We start from the raw sequence: 19657 nt of genomic DNA, 5'->3' as shown, positions 1-19657 counted from the left end.
TGCTTTCACTTGGCTACTGTCAGTATGGTAAAATACTTAACAGATTATGATGCTATTGAATTTTAGCAAAGTGCATATACATTAAATGCACTACATTGCATCATTACAAATTGTCATTTACACATACATTTTTTTTTTTACATGTACATGCAGTATTAATCAAACAACTACCTTCCTCAAGTATCGCATATATATATATATATATATATATATATATATATATATATATATATATATATATATATATATATATATATATATATATATATATATATATATATATATATATATATATATACAGATAGGCACGTGTCCTGCGTGGTCCACCCGAAATTCGCCACTGTTTTCGTTAGCTTTCAAGTCATCCCAATATCATGAACATTTGCAACTTTTATACATGAAGGTAATATGTCCAAGATCGAGAAACCAGGCTCAAAAAAAAAAAAAGTCAGTCTCATGTCACTCAGAATAATAATAATAATAAAAAAATAGTATCTCATCTTGTTCAGTTATTGCATCACACCATTCTTCTCTCTCTCTCTCTCTCTCTCTCTCTCTCGTGTCTTCCCAGCCCCTAAATAACCTTCTGCGTAGTATCACTATGTACTTAAGTGTCACAGTGATGACGTTTCAGGTCCAGTCCTCCTCACTGTTCACAGATCTCACGTGGGAGGAATTGAAGATTTCACCACACACACACACACAAACACACACACAAACACACACACACACACACACACACACACAGAGAACATCTAACTTATTATCTTTCTGCAATTTCTGAATAGCGCGTGCCACATATTGTGTTGTTCAGTGCTCCATTCCTTCAAGTGCTCACTCGACATAATGTTAAAAAAAAAAAAAGCTTCCTTCTTTATTGGCACTGAACAGTTTCCCTCCACTACATTTAACGTGTGTGAGCTGTCCATTGTAAAAAAAAAAATATATATATATATATATATATATATATATATATATATATATATATATATATATATATATATATATATATATATATATATATATATATATATATATATATATATATATATATATATATATATATATATATATATATATATATATATATATATATATATATATATTTTACAATGGACAGCTCACTCACGTTAAATGTAGTGGAGGGAAACTGTTCAGTGCCAATAAAGAATATATATATATATATATATATATATATATATATATATATATATATATATATATATATATATATATATATATATATATATATATATATATATATATATATATATATATATATTTTACAATGGACAGCTCACTCACGTTAAATGTAGTGGAGGGAAACTGTTCAGTGCCAATAAAGAATATATATATATATATATATATATATATATATATATATATATATATATATATATATATATATATATATATATATATATATATTTTTTTTTTTACAATGAACAGCTCACTCACGTTAAATGTAGTGGAGGGAAACTGTTCAGTGCCACTAACGAAGTAAGCTTTTTTTTTTTTTTTAACATTGTCGAGTAAGCACTTGAAGGAATGGAGCACTGAACAGCAATATTTGGCACGTGCTATTCAGAAATTGCGGAGAGTTAATAAGTTATATGTTCTGTGCATGTGTGTGTGTGTGTGGAGAAATCTTCAATTCAATATATATATTATATATATATATATATATATATATATATATATATATATATATATATATATATATATATATATATATATATATATATATATATATATATATATATATATATATATATATATATATATATATATATATATATATATATATATATATATATATATATATATATGTATATATATATATATATCAACGGAAAACTTAACATCTCATATCATGCTAAGAAAAAAAAAAATAATAATGTAGTACGATGTTCGTTCTCATGCCATTCCCATTTACTTTCCTCCTCCCTAGTGCTGATTCTATACAGAGGCCTCAGTTGTTATTCGTCCTCATATGAAATGCAGCTCCCATATATATATATATATATATATATATATATATATATATATATATATATATATATATATATATATATATATATATATATATATATATATATATAAAGATTTCATTCGCATTACTATTAGAGTGGATGCAGCCAATATATATATATATATATATATATATATATATATATATATATATATATATATATATATATATATATATATATATATATATATATATATATATATATATATATATATATATTTTTTTTTTTTTTTTTTTTTTCTTTTTTTTTTCGCGTCATTCACTTGTCTGTCTTTCTGATCTCTCTCACTTCATCACTCCAAACTTCTTCGTGTGTGTTTTTTTTTTTATTTACCTATTTATTTATCTATTTATTTATTTTTCGTGGAGGGAGTGGGTGAGCAGAGGAAACTGATCAGGCTGCGCCCCTCTCCCCCCCACCCTTCCTGTGCCATTGACCATGACTAACCCTCCTTACGTATGCGTTTCCGGGGTAGACAAAGACGAGCACAATGTTTCTCCGTAAGGTATTAAATTGGTATATGGATACATTATACATACTGAGGTGTATATATATATATATATATATATATATATATATATATATATATATATATATATATATATATATATATATATATATATATATATATATATATTGATCTCCGTTGCACGTAGTGGAAAAGGTTCACTCACAAATGTGGCCTCTGATGAAGCTTTAATCTGAAACATTAATTTTCTTCACCGTTCCGTTTACTTTCAAAAGGCTCTAGATGAAGTTGCGTGGGACCTTTTAAGGGTGTTTTCATGGTTATAGTGACAAAGTGACGAAATTTCTGCATTACTGATAGGAGAAACACTCTTAAGAACCCGGGTAATCATCTCTTAGGCCTTTGAAGATAGTCATGTGATTTTTTTTCCCCGTAATTAATTTAATTTTTTTTTTCGGTCTGTGAAGGAGTTTCATTGTATTCGGAAAACCCAAACATGAAATGAATAATTTTCTATCTGCCATCTTCCCATTAAGCCATTATTCCTAATTTCGCCTTCTTATCTATTAATGATTGCTTCCGTGCACTCAAAACCTCATAACATCATATATATACATTTCACTATTTCAAATTATCAATACTACATTATCGTTTGGACACTTCAGTAGCTTGTGGAAACAACAAATAACCCCTCAATGACAAATATACTGTGCCCTCCTCGATGCCCATTGCTAATCCATCGCTCTCCGCTTGCACTGACCAATTATTGTTATTTTGTAGGCATTAGAAACTCTTTATTATGTTCTCATCATCACCAAAGAAGCCTGTCAATACATGAAAGAAAACAAAAATACAGAATGTCACAATATAACTCAACATCAGTAATTCACATATCACGATAGTTATATCAGTATACGCCAAGATTTTCACTCTGTCTAGATGAGTTTTGTGTGAGGACCTTGACTGTGAGCCAGCGCACCACCTCCCTCCAGATGGGTAGTATGTCCGTGTTGATCACCTGGCGGGCTTGCACGCGGCAGCGGTACCGGTACAAGTCACACGCGTTGGCTCTGACGGATGACAAACCATTATTATATCAATTAGCATAACTGGTTTATAGTCGCAGTTAAAGGAAGTCATACATTGCATTATATCAAATTTGTCACAGTGTCTCTGTAACTCACCTGTCCTCCCCAACCTTGACAGCCTCAACATAGGACAGGAGCCTGGAACCTTCAGCTGTGTTGAGAAGTTCTCGACTAACCTCCACTGGATTCCCTGGGAGTCTGTTACCGACAAAACAAAGAGCATGAGTATCGAAGCTGTGTGCGTATAAATCAAAGGAACACCTTACATTTTAAATTAGACATTTCCTTCCTGAAAAGTGCTGCATTCAAATGTACAGTCGATGTCAAGCTTCCTTTTCTGGGTGAGGTGTCTCAGTATTGTCTTACATTCACCAATCCTGTAAATATTGTTATGCGCCGGTGGTTTGTGTGCTGCATCACTTTGATCTCTCTGATAATCGTTTTTTTTACACGGTGACAATTTTTTTTTCTTGTTCAATATTTTATTTACACACCTAAACCTTATTATAATGACTTGCTAAGGTCGTACTTTTCATATAAAAAGAGGATATATACTGAGATGGAGTTTCATGCATCTGTTAAAAATTTGAATTGAAAAGTAGAATACTTCAGCATCTCAAGAAATTTCTCTCAAATGTGTAATGTATTATTTTTTTTTTTTTTGAAATGAGCCTTTAAAAGCTCACTATTCTTTACTAAGGTATTCCCCAGTATTTTTTCAGTAATTTGATAACTTTAAGCTGTCAAAAGTTTTGTGATTTCGTTATTTTCAGTAAATTCTGTGGATAATTCTGCGTTGAATGATATAGGTTTTATCCACAAATGCGATCTCGTTGTTATGAAAAAAATACGAGACAGCAAATTTATACATGCAGACGCACAAACATACGCAAGCATCCCTGTGCTACATGTACAAGGCCGTATCTGAACATAAATTCACAACCCCATTAGTCATTCATCATAAAAGCAAAACCATCATGCCGTTATAATACATACGCCGGGCTCTGGATCTAGAAAAAAAAAAAAAAAGTCTCTCTCCCATCGTCTTCATTGCATAACGTTAACACAGCACTGGATCTCTTTCTACCTGCCTCCACAAAGGATTTCTTGTTATTTGTTTTTATTTATTTTTTGTACTGCATAGAAAACAGACTCTCTTCATTATTTGCATCTACTAAAAATCGAAATATGGATACAAAATGTGCAAGAAAGAATCAGCTTCGTAGAAAACAGAGTCTTCATCATCTTGCATGTGTTGAAAGTCGAGGTGTAAATACAGAAAAGTACAAGACATTTAATTCTGCTTACGGGATCACACTCGCACGGGTATTCGTCAAGTGTTTGTTCATTCCAGTGTGACTGATGCCCGTAGACTCTTCAACACTACTTCCTTACGACGCGACGACTGTTTTCAAATGCCATGCACAGAGGTGATTAGTCAGATTGTCGTGGATGTGTTTCCTATTGATAGTGTAGTATGCTTGTTAAACTATCACTGCAATCATGAAAAACATTTGTGAAAACCTCAGGAACTGCCTCTGAAGCCTGTTGAAAGCATGAGATAGGACGCCAAGAATTTAATTAAGAATACCAGTCTGAAAATCTTGTTCCCGTGAGATCAGCACCGTGGCGACGATTTCCATGAAGTCTCCGGGAAAGAGGCTTTGTTTTTTTTTTTTTTTTTTTTTTTTGTTTAACGTGGCTCTAACAGACATAATATGTATATTGTGGTAGATCCAGAAAAAAAAAATGGAGTGATGGACTAAGTTAATAGCTGTCATCGTCGTCATCATCATCATCATCATCGTGAAAACCTAAAAGCGGAGGATATGGTTGACAATTCAGAGAGAGAGAGAGAGAGCGAGAGCGAGAGAGAAAGAGCGAGAGAGAGAGAGAGAGAGAGAGAGAGAGAGAGAGAGAGAGAGAGAGAGAGAGAGAGAGAGAGAGAGAGAGCTGAGGAGGGATAGGAGGACTAGGAGGATAGCAAAGAAGAGGGAGGGAGCTTACCTTGTCTCATCATGAATCATGCTAGAGAGCGGGTCGAAGGTGTCACGGTCCAGGGCCACCTCACACAGCACCCTCCGCCGGCAGTCCTCGTGCTCCAGGTGCAGGTTGGTGAACAGGTAGTCGAGGCGAGACAGACGATTTCTCACGTCGAGTGCCTTGGAGTCAAGTGGAGCGAGGGACGGAAGGTCGTCGAAGGAACTAAGAAGGAATGGAGGCTTAAGTTCAATAGGTCTTGAGGAAGAGGAGGAAGAGGAGGGGTAAGAAGAAGAGGAAGGCCTGTAGTCGGTGGGTTGAGAGGTCGGCGTCTGAGAAGGATGTGAGGGTAAAGGGCGGTGTGGGGGACGTGTGGTAAATGAAGACCAATTTAAGGAGGAGGAAGTCGGGCTAGGGCGTGAGGAAGGGTGGTCGATTGGTGATGTGAAGTCGACACCTGCGTGAAGAAGGTTTAAGATTTAGATATTAGATTAACACTTTTAACAGACACAATTCCAAGTGACAGATTTCATGACCATCCATTTCACTCTTTTCCCCTACAATGCATCGGTGTTATTTGTACTGAGTTTAACGCACTTACTTGGTTGTTTATCTTGCTCCATACTCAAATTGTTGTGAGTTATTACGGGCTGGTCGCCATCCCACAGCAGCCGGTCGTTCTGCACTCGACCCGGCCGAGAAGGCGGCCACACCGGCAGCCGAGTCATGAGCGGGGCCGCGGGGTTCGTAGTGTCGCGTTCCTTGCCTCCGCCAATGGTCACCCAGCCGTCAGAGAAATCACGCACCTGCCTTTTGTTGCGGTGGTCTCCCAAACGCGGGGCCAAATGACTTCTTGCGTCCTGCACGTGGCTCTCTTTTTTAACTTCAGTGAAGTCGGCAGCCGCATCGAGGCTTTTCTTCTCTATCTTGTGTTCTCTATGTATATTACCGTCATCAGGCGATAGGTTGCTTGTAGAGTGTCTGGTTTTCTTTTCATTGGAGTAGTCTGCTGTGGGGGTGAGGTAGTCATGATTGTAGTTTAAATCTCTTTTTATTATGCGGTTCTCTTCGTCCTGTTCCTGACTGAAGAAGGAAGATATCGCCCGCCGCTTCCTGCCCGCTTTCTGAACTAAACTTCTCTTGTTTTTTCTCGTCTTGTGCCTTTTCTTGTCACTCGTTGGCGTTAAAGTGTTTAGTGCATTGGTGTTGCTGCCTATAAAATGATGGAGGTGAGGCACCACCCAGTCTAGGAATCTTTCGATCGCTGCCTCTACTACTGGTGCCTCCACCTCGCCCAGCAGCTCGCCGGCTGTAGTATTGGCAGACAGATGTTTGAGGAAGAGTGAGGTGATGTAGGCCGTAGGGTTAGAAGACCTGAGGGCGTTCTCCAGATCTCGGCCCGTCACAGAGAACCCGCCAATGCTGATGGGAATCCAAAACTGGAAAGCAACATGGACTCGACCACCCGGAGTGAAGGGCGGCACCACGTACTTCACCTGCCGAGGCACAGACAGGAAGAGATTAGTAGTCTGTATGTCTTTAGACCTAATAAATCTCAGCATCAATTTTGTTGTACGAGTGATTGCGTAATTGCCATTTAGAAGGAAACTCTACGGCTCTAAATCTTATAACAATCGTACGTTTATATATATATATATATATATATATATATATATATATATATATATATATATATATATATATATATATATATATATATATATATATATATATATATATATATATATATATATATATAAATGTGTGCGTGTGTGTAGCAGCGTGTAGCAGTGTGTAGCAGTGTTTAGCGGCAACAAGACACACCAGGAACTTACCTCGTCTTTGTGCACAAGGGTGTAGCCGTCGTAGGGATCATTGCCGTAGTTGTTGGTGAGGCCGAAGGCACCTGCTGGTTCTAAGTGGCCAAGGCGATTCGGCGGACGTTCCACGCGCCACTGCCTTTGCGTGTGTTGGTCGAAGGCCAGAGCCTCACTGCCCGCCTCTCCGGGATACACAATATACCTGCAGGATATATTGTAGCAAGGACAGTGCGTCTCACTCAGCTTATTGTACTTTCATATAACTACGGAGCCAAGTACCCATGAAGCAGTGAAACAATCAATCGCCACATCATGTGGCAGCGTGAACAGAGGAACGGAAGCTCGTGAAGCATGCCGACTTGCAGTAATTACTTGGGGAGTTAATTTGATGCACATCGTAATTCAGTATTTGTGCAGAGCCTTTTATCCTGTAGAGGAGAAACATCATTTAAACTTCCTATCAATGAAATATACCGGGATATAATTGCTCGGTTTCAAATGAAGTGGCACTCCTCGGCAGTGGACAGCACACACGGAACTGGAAGGGGCGGGGCTGACTTCCCCTAGACGAATACCTGACACCACGCCGCCCGTGGAATACAGTTCCATGTCATTGAGGAGTGTTCCACGCATGACTCTTCGCTCACGCACAACGCACGCAGGAACCCATCGCATAATATTTTTGGTTTCCCTTTTATGCCTTACAGGAAGCCACACAACGTTACTTATACATACTCAAATCTGGCTTTCGGTATGTTATTGGTCTTAGCCTTGATAATTGGTGCGTGCGTGCGTGCGCGCGCGTGTGTGTGTGTGTGTGTGTGTGTGTGTGTGTTTTGCAAAATCATGAAATTTTCATAAAATGGCGTCAATCAACAAAAGAATGTATCCCTATTATTTTAAACCCCACACTCCTAATCCGATGCATGCCTCCTGTTTGAAGTTCATTATTATTATTATTATTATTATTATTATTATTATTATTATTATTATTATTATTATTATTACTATTATTGTTATCATTATCTACAGGACCATCACGAATATCTAACCGACAGTCTTTCTAGCATGTCATTCTTATATTTATTTATTTATTTATTTTTTGTCTACTTATCAACGAGAAGATAAAAGCTGCGTCATGATTCTTGGGTACAGTTCAGATATTATTATTATTATTATTTTTATTATTATTATTATTATTTTATTTTATCTATTTATTTATTTATTTTTTATTTATTTTTTTTTCTGGTGTACTACGTCAGATGGATAGTTCTGGTGCACGAGTCACGGGGGAGTGTAATGTGATGCCAAGGGCGGCCTTGTATCCGGCGCGTGCACACACTGACGAGTCCCCAGGAAGCTGCCCTCCACGCTCGCCGCCCCAGAGTGGTAACAACAAAGCCTGGCAAGGAAACCTTCACGCATTGTAACGGTTGTCCACCTTACCAGAACTCCTGGACGGTGACCATGTCCTCGGAAACACTCAAAATATGGACATGCGCCCAGAAATATCACACATAAAATATTTTGAATGTATTATATATCTATTTTCACACATTTGAGATTATTTCTCGTTTTCCTTATAGCTAACTAGGAAATAACTTTCGACACTAAGTAAAAGTTGCAGGCTGCCATTCACCTTTTCAATCTTTAGCAGGTTTTGGAATCAAATGACAATGAAGCAGTCATCCACGAGTGAGAGACACGAGCAGGTTGTGGTGCTTCTGAAGACGTGAAAATAATATGTTGCTGCCTACCTATTTTGCCTTAAGGTCTTTTTTATACATATTTTGCTTTCTCTCTCTCTCTCTCTCTCTCTCTCTCTCTCTCTCTCTCTCTCTCTCTCTCTCTCTCTCTCTCTCTCTCTCTTGAGATTATAACTTGGCTGTAGAGTTTTAATTGAAGAAATTATTAAACTATGCACGTCATAATTTACAGCATAGAGGGTCATGTGATAAATCTGTGTCCGTCAATTTGGTATACCGTACAGACAAGTACCGACAGTATGTTTGAAAGAGAGGAAAAAAAAAAAAAAAGAGTCCAGTACCAGGCGAAGGCAAGCAGAATGAGAGATAGTGTTAGTGGGATGAAAAATAGTTTGGTTCTCTTCTTCTTCTTCTTCTTCTCCTTCTTCTTCTTCTTCTTCTTCTTCTTCTTCTTCTTCTTCTTCTTTTCTTCCTTTTATTTCTTCTTTTAAGCAAGATTTTCTCATTCTTCATCATTTTCTTCTTGAAATCACTCACTCCACTTACGACGATCAACAAATAACAGATCCAAGGGGCTAAAATATTTTCAATTAATAACTAATAATTAAGTTTTTTATCGCCCTTTTCAAACTGAGAGGCGCCAGTTTCATAATTGGTGTATACGTAAATGTTTTTTTCTGCTGTTTTCCCCTTCACAGTTAGCTCAACACTCCTTAGTTAAGACAATATCGTCTATTTCACTCCTTCACCTGTGGGTTTCCATCAGAGTCAGGGAAACAGAGGAAGCCTTTGCTGGTCTGTTAGGTATGCGGTCTGAAAGAAGCTTTGGCATGTTCTCACTAATGATTTATGTATTTATTTTTGTTTTATTCAGACACTTTGTAAACCCCATCGTCAACTTCCTCCTCCTCCTCCTCCTCCTCCTCCTCCTCCTCCTACTCCTCCTTTTTCTTCCTCTTCTTCAGCCGCTTAAATCATCCAATCAAATTATCATCATCATCATCATCTCCTTCTTCTTCTTCTTCTTCTTCTTCTTCTTCTTCTTCTTCTTCTTCTTCTTTTTCTACATCTTCAGCACTTTAAAAACATCAAATCCGATCTTCTTCATCGCCATTTTCTTTTGGTTAAAAGAAACACACACACACACACACACACACACACACACACACACAGAGAGAGAGAGAGAGAGAGAGAGAGAGAGAGAGAGAGAGAGAGAGAGAGAGAGAGAGAGAGAGAGAATCAGTGGTGGTGGTTTAAAAGAAAGACAGAAGGAGGAGGAGGAGGAGATGAGGATGCAGTGAGAGAGCGTCACGGTGGCGAGGGGCTACTGGGTCAGGCGCACCGCACGGCTGCCCTCGCCACGCCAGGATAACCCAAACAAGACCACAAATATTACCACCTCATACCCATACACACCCACATACACAAATAGACAGATAGGCAAATAGATTGATGGATAGGTAGATAGATCGATAGATAGATAGATAGAAAATAGATAAGCAAATAAATAGATAGATAGATAGATACTTATTGAACACAACATGCAAATTACAAACCTACTCTCAGTGTGGTCCATAGTAAGAAACAGTAGCACTGTGAAACACACACACACACACACACACACACACACCATTTCACGAAGTATTAATCTTTTCAAGGGCAGAATTACAAATCGTACGGTATAGTATGTGTGTGTGTGTGTGTGTGTGTGTGTGTGTGAGAGAGAGAGAGAGAGAGAGAGAGAGAGAGAGAGAGAGAGAGAGAGAGAGAGAGAGAGAGAGTCCAAATATATCTCCTTTTTCCATCTACTTATCTAAGTATATCTTCTTACTTGCCTACTTATTTATCCACTTACCTACCTTACCTATCTTTACCTATATTTACCTATCTACCTGTCTAACTACTTACCTACCTAACTATTTACCTATCTACTTATCTATCCACAAAAAGTATGGTGGCTTTACTAAGGAGGGCTTCTTGTGTTCCGTCCTTCTTCCCTCACCACAATCTCTCGCACAGTCACGGTCAGATGTCGAGTAACCTGCCACACTCACTCCCACTGTGTCTTTGCGTGTCTCCTTTGTAAGTTCCTGATCTGCTGACAGTCTCTGCATGAAACCTGACAACTGATTGATTAAAGCAGATTAAAGGATGTATTGAAGGGAAACGACTTTGGATGATGACCCCTTCAGCAATGTGTACTCTCTCTCTCTCTCTCTCTCTCTCTCTCTCTCTCTCTCTCTCTCTCTCTCTCTCTCTCTCTCTCTCTCTCTCTGATCTTGTTATGTTTTTTTTTTGTGTAATTATTATCATTAATGTATCTTCTATTTTAACATTCACGATTATCTACTTATTATTTGCTTCATACTGATATAATTGAACAATATTATTTCTCCTCACTCGTGCTTAATATTTCACTGCTCAGTCATTACTACTATTTTTTTTTTTTTTCGCGATTTGTTCCCTAGACTCACGAGACACCATTCCCAGACTAACCTCTACTAGACCGAAACCAATTAATTTTGCCCCTTCTAGACTCACTGCGTCTGTCCTCAGCTGTATTGATAAATTAAAGCCATACCGGTGTTTTCATTGTATTCATCTCGCATTCTTTGATCCCATGCGTGTGCGTCAGTCATGTTACTACTACTTACACTTAGCGCGCCTTGTTCTTCTCTCTGGGGGAATTCTTTGTATGCAAGGTTACTGTAAAGCTGGAGAGAATGTGATGGTTCTTTAGTGAGAGAGAGAGAGAGAGAGAGTGCCCCTTCCCAGGTAACCAACCTTCCAACAGGCAGTCTCCCATGACGCTCAGTCCTCGATTTCTCTATAATCATCGTCCCTAATCTCTTTATTTACATTACCATCCGATAGAAGCCAATAAGCTGAGCCACCAAGACGTCTACAGTGAACCTCCCTCTGTGTGACCTGACCACTCCACCTTCGCCTTTACAAACAGTTACAGACAACACCCTCGAGTTTTGTCTCTCTCTCTCTCTCTCTCTCTCTCTCTCTCTCTCTCTCTCTCTCTCTCTCTCTCTCTCTCTCTCTCTCTCTCTCCCGGCAAGACCCATTCACTGTAAAGAACGTTCTGCTGGTTTAAGAGCAACATAATAAGCACGCAGACAGTTTCAAGTGTAATATCACAGCCAATGAGAACAAATTTGGATTGAAAGCGTACCAATGAACATCGAGCTCCCACAAATTTGTGATGCCATGATTCTTTTTTTATATGTGTTTCGCCTCAGCCCGGCGTTCGATCTCGCCAGTCAGCCAGCCAGTCTCCCGCGGGCTTCGTGAGGTTGCAGAGTCCGTGACGGTGTTTATCAGTATGGTGGCCGCGGCTACAGGTGATGAAGAGATGGTGCGCGCTCGCATGCACACCCCACCCACCCACGCGCCCCACAAAGCGCCCACACCGACAATATAGTCAGAGAGAGAGAGAGAGAGAGAGAGAGAGAGAGAGAGAGAGAGAGAGAGAGAGAGAATTTTAACATTTGAACAATTATTTATAGCTACCAACAAAAATTACAAATAATGACTGAATAATAATGAGAAGGAAATGTCACTAGCCTCCTTGATGTCCAAACTTTTCAGAGAGAGAGAGAGAGAGAGAGAGAGAGAGAGAGAGAGAGAGAGAGAGAGAGAGAGAGAGAGAGAGAGAGAGAGAGGTTTATTTTTATTATGTGTAATTAGTCACTGATCGCATCTATTTCACACTCTGTATTGTAAGTTGACAAGGCGGTAAGACAACAACTAGGCCACCACTTGCAGCTAAGGGTTGTCGCGTGGAGCAGCGGATATACCAACACCTTTACGCACGCACTTCCGGTAGCGGACGGAGTCACAAGGTGCGGTATTGCTTCCATCATTACGGAATCATCCAAGACGACAAATTGATCAGTATTCCTGGAGTCCCTCTCGCTCCAGTGATCCCAATGTAGTCGCTGCGTGGCCTTCAGCTTGGCTTGAGGAAGTAGGCGAGTGGTTAGCGGCAGAGGGTGTCATACAACTCCAGACGAAGAACACTTGGCTTGCCAACCATAAAAGTTGCATGACATTGCACAGTTTCATGATCGGAAGTTTTAAAACATTGCTGGGGGCGTGCGTGTGGTGGCAATTCTCCGAGCGAAATGATGTGGCGCTGGTGAATGAAGCAATGAGTGAGTGATGCAGATGGCAATGTCAAGGCCGAGGTGTTGGGCGATAGAGTCAAGGGTAAGGGCTATCAGAGTTGGCTGAGGATCAGCGTGGGGGGGCGGGGCAGCAGCGATGCTAAGGGCGCCAGCAGGAGTGATGGACGATGTGGGCGGCAATGTCAGATAGGGTGGAGACGGCTGAGTGAACAAGTGTCACTCGTAACCTGCGTAGACCAAGAGTCTCTGCTTCTTGGTTTCTCTGGTTGTGAGTCACTGCTAAACTCTCCCACCCAGGTTGGCTCCCACCCATCCATACCTTTGTTCTTTACTTCGACTTCCCTCCAGCGTCTCTCCGAGTGGCGTCGCCCGGATTATCTATGTAGTATAGATATGCACACATGGCAGAGAGCCACAGGCTGGCCACACCGGGAAGACTTACTGGAGGATCGCCAAACGGTTCTGAAGGACTTCTGGGATCAGCGAATAAAGCTGAGCATTGTCATTCTTTGTACGAAGTTTTGCTTTGTACAAGGTTGTGTAAAATTATTATACACCAACTGGTACCATAACTGCAAAAGTATACTGTATAAGCAAAGAATACTAAGAGATTCTCTCTCTCTCTCTCTCTCTCTCTCTCTCTCTCTCTCTCTCTCTCTCTCTCTCTCTCTCTCTCTCTCTCTCTCTCTCTCTCTCTAGAACAGTTTCGTTCCGACAGCACGACTTTTGTAATTTACCACAGACATTAATCAGACGTGGGCCGGCATCCTCCCTTCATGGCACCGCAACACGTGGCAAGGGGCCGTAATCAAGAACGCTCTGCTGTCTCACCACAACTTTTTTTCGTAGGCCACAGAAATGATTAGCTGGATTTTCAAGAGTGTTTCTCAATGTTAATGATTTAGAAATATTGTTAACCTGTCACTAGAATCATAAAGAGATCCTTATAAACCCTGTAACTTAACTAGAATTTTTTTTTTTTTTTTTTTTTAATGTAGTGGAGGTGTGGCGCAGAACTGTTTCAGAATATGGCCCTATGGGTTACATAAAGGCTGCCGTGTACAGTAGGTGCCGAACAGCCATTAGTCCACACTCAGGGATTTATACGTGTAATGTTGCATCTATTCAATCTTTTTATGGGAAGGGAAATTGACGCGAAGTTCCAGTGGGGTGGGTTCTGCTACTGTCACCACCAGTGCGACAAGGAGTTGCCGGATGTAGCTAACGTGATACAACCGTTGCTTTCTGTACAGGAAACGTTCCCATTGTTTCCCGTACTTATACTTTCTCAAACTTTCTCCTGTGCCTAAGATGCTGCTGCTGCTGCTGCTGCTACTGCTGCTGCTGCTGCTGCTGCTGCTGGGCCTCTAGCGCCGCGTAACGGAGTGTTTATGATGATGGCGATAATGCTGCTCCTGACGATTATCATGACGACGACAACGACGTTGATAATGATGATGAGGATTAAAATGAGGATGATGATGTTAACAGCAGCAGCAACAGCAGCAGCAGCAGCAACAACAGTTGCAGCAGCAACAACAACAACAACAACAACAACAACAAAAGTAGTAGTAGTAGTAGTAGTAGTAGTAGTAGTAATAGTAACTACTACTACTGCTGCTGCTGCTGCTAATGCTGCTGCTGCTGTTATTATTATTATTATTATTATTATTATTATTATTAGTAGTAGTAGTAGTAGTAGTAGTAGTAGTAGTAGTAGTAGTAGTAGTAGTAGTAGTATCATCATCATCATCATCATCATCATCGCCAGTATTTAATTCCGTTGCAGTGTTTCTTCATTGATTTATTATTCAAATAGCTACTTTCTGTATGTGTGTGTGTGTGTGTGTGTGTGTGTGTGTGTGTGTGTGTGTGTGTTCTATACGTAATGAGAAAAAAAATAGGAAAATAACATTCCATACCCGGAAAAAGAGGCAGCAAAGGGAAAGTGTTCCTCTTTACCGTACCTGCAGTAAACATCATCACCACCACCACCGCCACGACGCATGACGCTCACACTCACACGCTACTGCCCCTAAGCACCAAAAAGCCTCATAAAGAAGCGCCCCTGACCTAATAATAAATAGCCAGGTGTTCCGGAACCTTGGAGCAGCGGTGGGCGTTGCCTCGGCGGGGATGTCAGCAGGGCAGTGGTGGCAGTACAATACTTACGGCAGACTCCTCGCCTGGCTGACGCTGTCGGATGAGGCTACAGTTTTATAGCGTCCAATGTAGAACCTGGCGCACGAGTATGCTGGAAGTAGTAGCAGCAGAAGGTACCGCCGGAGATACGCCATGGCCGGCCGCAGCCCACAGATGCTGCAGCGTCACGACCAACTGAAAAATGCAACACGCGAGTTAGGTTGAAACACCATAGGCAGTCTTACATGTCCGGTCAGAATGTAAATCCTTATCTATATATATTTATACACACATAATTGCAAGCATGGCGTTACAAAAAATAAATAACATATGGGTATACTGTAGATAATCTTACAAAATGACGGAATGTAAGTCTTTATTCATACATATTTATACGAGCCTCGATATTTGTGTGAGAAAGGCCCGCATTCTGAAACGTTTTTCTTTTTTTTTCTCTCACAACGACCATTTTCAAAGGCCACAGAGATGATTACTTGTATTCCCAAGAGTGTTTCTCCAGTTAATAATGCAAAAATCTTTTTGATCTCTCACTAAATCCGTAAAAACATCTTTATAAATCTATGTAACTTCAACTAGAGCCTTTTGAATGTGGTGGAGGTGCGACGCAGGTGTTTCAGAATATGGTCCAAAGTATCTTGGGGACTGTGCAGGTGTTGGAAAGTGTGACAAGACTCTCGTAAGGACTCTTTTCAAAGGCCACAAAGAGGGGTATTTTTCCTACAGAAGATGCAGAATTTTAGTTGAATTATCACTGTAATCATGAAAACGCTTTTGAAAATCCCATTATCTTCCTCTGTAGTCTGTTATGAGTGGTCAAGGTAAGAAGCAGAAACATTTAAGAATATTCGCCTCTCGTGCTCCAACGTCGTGACTACTGATGAGCAACAGTATGGCCTGAGAAATTACAGACCTTTGCCTATTACATCAATCTGTATGTTATCATTTAGGAGTGCTGTGTGTGTGTGTGTGTGTGTGTGTGTGGAGCTTTCCCATGACCTAGGGTTGAAACTATCCTCTGCGTGACGTTCCGCAATCAAGTAACCTAATGAAAGCAAGCTAAAACATATCATTGCGAATATTACTTAAGAGCAAAATATTACAATTGCTGGCGAGTGATGCATGCAGAGTCATTAAGAATCCCAAGTGAAAACGAAAATGTTCCCCAGCGCAAGCAGAAATCATATGTTTCCGTAAGCTAACCGTGGATTTTTTTTTTTGACGTGGAAGAGGCTGGAGTTCCGCGCGGGCAGTCAGGGAGGGACCTGTTACGCCACGCTCCGCCGCCGGACAATTATCATGCACCAATACCCTCCACTTGGCGGCCAAGGGATAACGCACCCGCCGTGTCTGCACTGTTACCCACGCAGTGTGCTACAGTACGTGCACTACAGACTGACTGTTATACCATCTCTCTCTCTCTCTCTCTCTCTCTCTCTCTCTCTCTCTCTCTCTCTCTCTCTCTTGTATTTTTTCTAGGAACCTTTGCTGTTGTAAATAGAAAAAATTAAAAATAGGAATCGCCGTCTATGTGTTTACAAAATTGATATTTCATCAACTCGAAATGTAATTGTTTTAGCTTTGAGTAGTTTTACGAGTAGGACTTACTGCACACACACACACACACACACACACACACACACACACACACTAAGCGCGCGAGGTAAATAAGAAGAGAAGTAGGCAAATATAATGAATCTGGAACACGTGGCGACCTCATGGCTATTATACATTTAACATAGCAATCGGTAGCATCAGGAAAGAGCACGAAGCCTCACTCACTCACAGATGTTATCGAATGCCGGAGTCTTACCGGAAATAAAAGATACCTAATTATACCTTATATTTCATGATCAAGATGACACACACTGAACAGGAAAGGATTTCCGCGTCACTTCCACGTACACATCGCAACAAACTACTGAGAAATTCCCTTGCGATAAATTAAACGATGATGGAAATGGAACATTCTAAATTCAAGGTTAAGTCTCATTAAAAATAAAATGAGATAAATAAAATAAATAGATAGACAAATAAATAAATAATTAATCAAATAAATAAATAATAATAATAATAATAATAATAATAATAAACAAGTGCGAGGGATCTCCTCTGCTTTTTTTTATTTATTATCATCATCATTATTATTATTATTATTATTATTATTTATTTTTTTTTTTCATTTATTTATTTTTTTCTTTACATTATTGTCTTATTTTCCAGCTATACTCATGACAAACTATAAAGGGAAAACCATCTCTTGTTGTTGCTTATTGGTCTAGGATCGGATTCTGGTCTTAACAAGTTGAACATCTGAACATTTATTTCTAGCGAATATATAATACAATACATTGCTTTAATTTTTATATTGATGGCTAACTTTTCTGAAGTCGGAGCCACGCCCCCCTTTTTTTCAAGGAAGTTGACATCATGCCCAGTCTTCATTTCCCCATAAGTACGTACTTCCTATCCCTACACGGGCTGGGTCGGCAGATTAATCCTTTGACTACTATTTGGCACACCTTGCTTTAATCGCACACCACTCGACATGTTTCTTATTATTCCACAACCGTCTCTAAACATGATATAAACTAGACACTGGAAAGTTCTCTCTCTCTCTCTCTCTCTCTCTCTCTCTCTCTCTCTCTCTCTCTCTCTCTCTCTCTCTCTCTCTCTCTCTCTCTCTCTCTCTCTCTTTTCTTTCCTGTACGTGCTTGTAAATATCATGTATAGTGCCTTTTGTGGTGTGAATTCTTGGTTATCGCGATGAAAGGGTTAAGAAACGAACACATGGTAAGACACATTGCAGGCAACGAAGACAAGACTGAGACACATGTATTCTTCTGGTACCCACCAGTTATCAAGTCCTGTTCATAACTCTTCCAGGACGAGTAATATTTCTCTTATGTGTATCTTTATTTCAGTGTTTTGATCATTTCTTTTATTTCGAATGTGGCAGTTTGTGTTATTTTCCCCACTGTCACATATTATTCAGATTTTTTTTTTTTTCTGAGTGACGGCACTATTTTTTTTTTTTTTTTTTCCAGGGGGTGGGGGTTGGATTTCCACCTCATTTTTCATCACTCCGTCCTGCTTCGCGTCAGGTTATGTGATGCCTCGAGAGCGTTCCGTGCAACCAGGAACTGAATCACAGCAGAACAGACGAGGAAGAACAGTAGGTAGTATTCTAGTATCAGGAACTGGTTTCAACTACTATGATGATGCCAGTGCGAATCGATGAATGTGTGATTGTGGTTCTTGCACATCTAGCTAACTCATCACACCAACTCCAGGGAAACATTCTTCCAGCTTTTTTTTTTTTTTTCAAGAATGCTCTGTTCTTACTTCCTTGGTTGTCCGTCATGGCTCAGGGGAGGAGTATTTCACCGTCATCCTCATCTGCTTTCTTTTTAACACAACTTCCCACACATTACGTTTAATGCAAGAAATACGGTCTTTTTTTTTTCTTTCTTCTTATCAGAAATGTATTGATCATGAACGCATGCGTCCTTTGTCATTCTTCACGAAAATGCAATTCGGGTTAGTGTTACGTATTACTTTTAATTACTACTACTACTACTACTACTACTACTACTACTACTACTACTACTACTACTACTACTACTGTTTGAATACTAGTAATAGGTATATTTTTGCACAATCTTTGGAACTACATTAGGTTGTCAATCTTCTGGCTCTTGGCAGGTGCCCCGCCTTGCCCAGGTGTTCATCCTCCCCTACTCTCTGATTAGTAAATGGGGAAATGCTGCAACTGGAAGGAAGCAAAAGAGCGGAAATAAGTCCGTCCAATTCGATCTGTGTTGAGGTAGTTGAAGGGTCTTTACCCTCTGAATTCTTTACCTCAGTCTTTACCCTCTGAATTGACTCAGATTCAAACAGATTGAGATGAACACCACATACGCTCAGCTTAATCTGTGTCAAAATTTTAACAACTATAAATCACAAAGTGTGGTGACTTACCGCAGGGTCCAGTAACTTTTTTTCAGACCGACGCACACGAACACTTGGTCCGCCAATACCAGAGTGTTGATCTTGATAACAACACTTTCACTTCATGATTTATCTCGTAAACAATGCAAGTAGAAACCGTGGCACGCAAGACGAGGCACACGGCTGAAGCGACACCAAGAACCGCTGCCGAGAAACTGACGGCCACCGCAAGGGACGAGTCACGAAGTCTTTCACGGTCCACGCGTGTTCCTCTCCCGCCCTCCCTCCTTCCCTCCCACCTCTACCTTCCTTCT

General features: G+C 39.7%; 2 protein-coding genes across 2 annotated transcripts in view; one reads left to right on the top strand and one right to left on the bottom strand.

The window, feature by feature from the left end:
• Positions 1–8975, top strand: part of LOC135103804 (mitochondrial thiamine pyrophosphate carrier-like) — a 24357-nt gene extending 15382 nt beyond the window's left edge. Inside the window, exon 7 of the mRNA XM_064010602.1 lies at positions 8653–8975. Coding sequence (XP_063866672.1) covers positions 8653–8820 — 168 coding nt within the window. The 3' untranslated portion in view covers positions 8821–8975. The remainder of the gene's footprint in view (positions 1–8652) is intronic.
• LOC135103737 (uncharacterized) lies at positions 2656–19657 on the bottom strand. Its single transcript, XM_064010420.1, has 7 exons — positions 19374–19657; positions 15405–15569; positions 7406–7592; positions 6172–7066; positions 5598–6027; positions 3687–3788; positions 2656–3572 (listed from the first exon to the last, which is right to left on the bottom strand). The coding sequence occupies exons 2-7, from the start codon at positions 15527–15529 to the stop codon at positions 3410–3412; spliced, it is 1902 nt and encodes a 633-aa protein (XP_063866490.1). The 5' UTR covers positions 15530–15569; positions 19374–19657; the 3' UTR covers positions 2656–3409.

Source organism: Scylla paramamosain, chromosome 1, assembly GCF_035594125.1.
Source record: "Scylla paramamosain isolate STU-SP2022 chromosome 1, ASM3559412v1, whole genome shotgun sequence".
Taxonomy (NCBI): domain Eukaryota; kingdom Metazoa; phylum Arthropoda; class Malacostraca; order Decapoda; family Portunidae; genus Scylla; species Scylla paramamosain.
The sequence above is the reverse complement of the archived record's forward strand: the minus strand, read 5'-3'. Positions and strand labels throughout refer to the sequence as shown.

Coding starts and splice junctions, on each gene's coding strand:
- LOC135103737 (XM_064010420.1), bottom strand. CDS start 15,529: ATGGCGTATCTCCGGCGGTACCTTCTGCTGCTACTACTTCCAGCATAC. Junction 7,593..15,404: donor AGCCAGGCGAGGAGTCTGCC/GTAAGTATTGTA, acceptor TATATCCTGCAG/GTATATTGTGTATCCCGGAG. Junction 7,067..7,405: donor CCCTTGTGCACAAAGACGAG/GTAAGTTCCTGG, acceptor GTGCCTCGGCAG/GTGAAGTACGTGGTGCCGCC.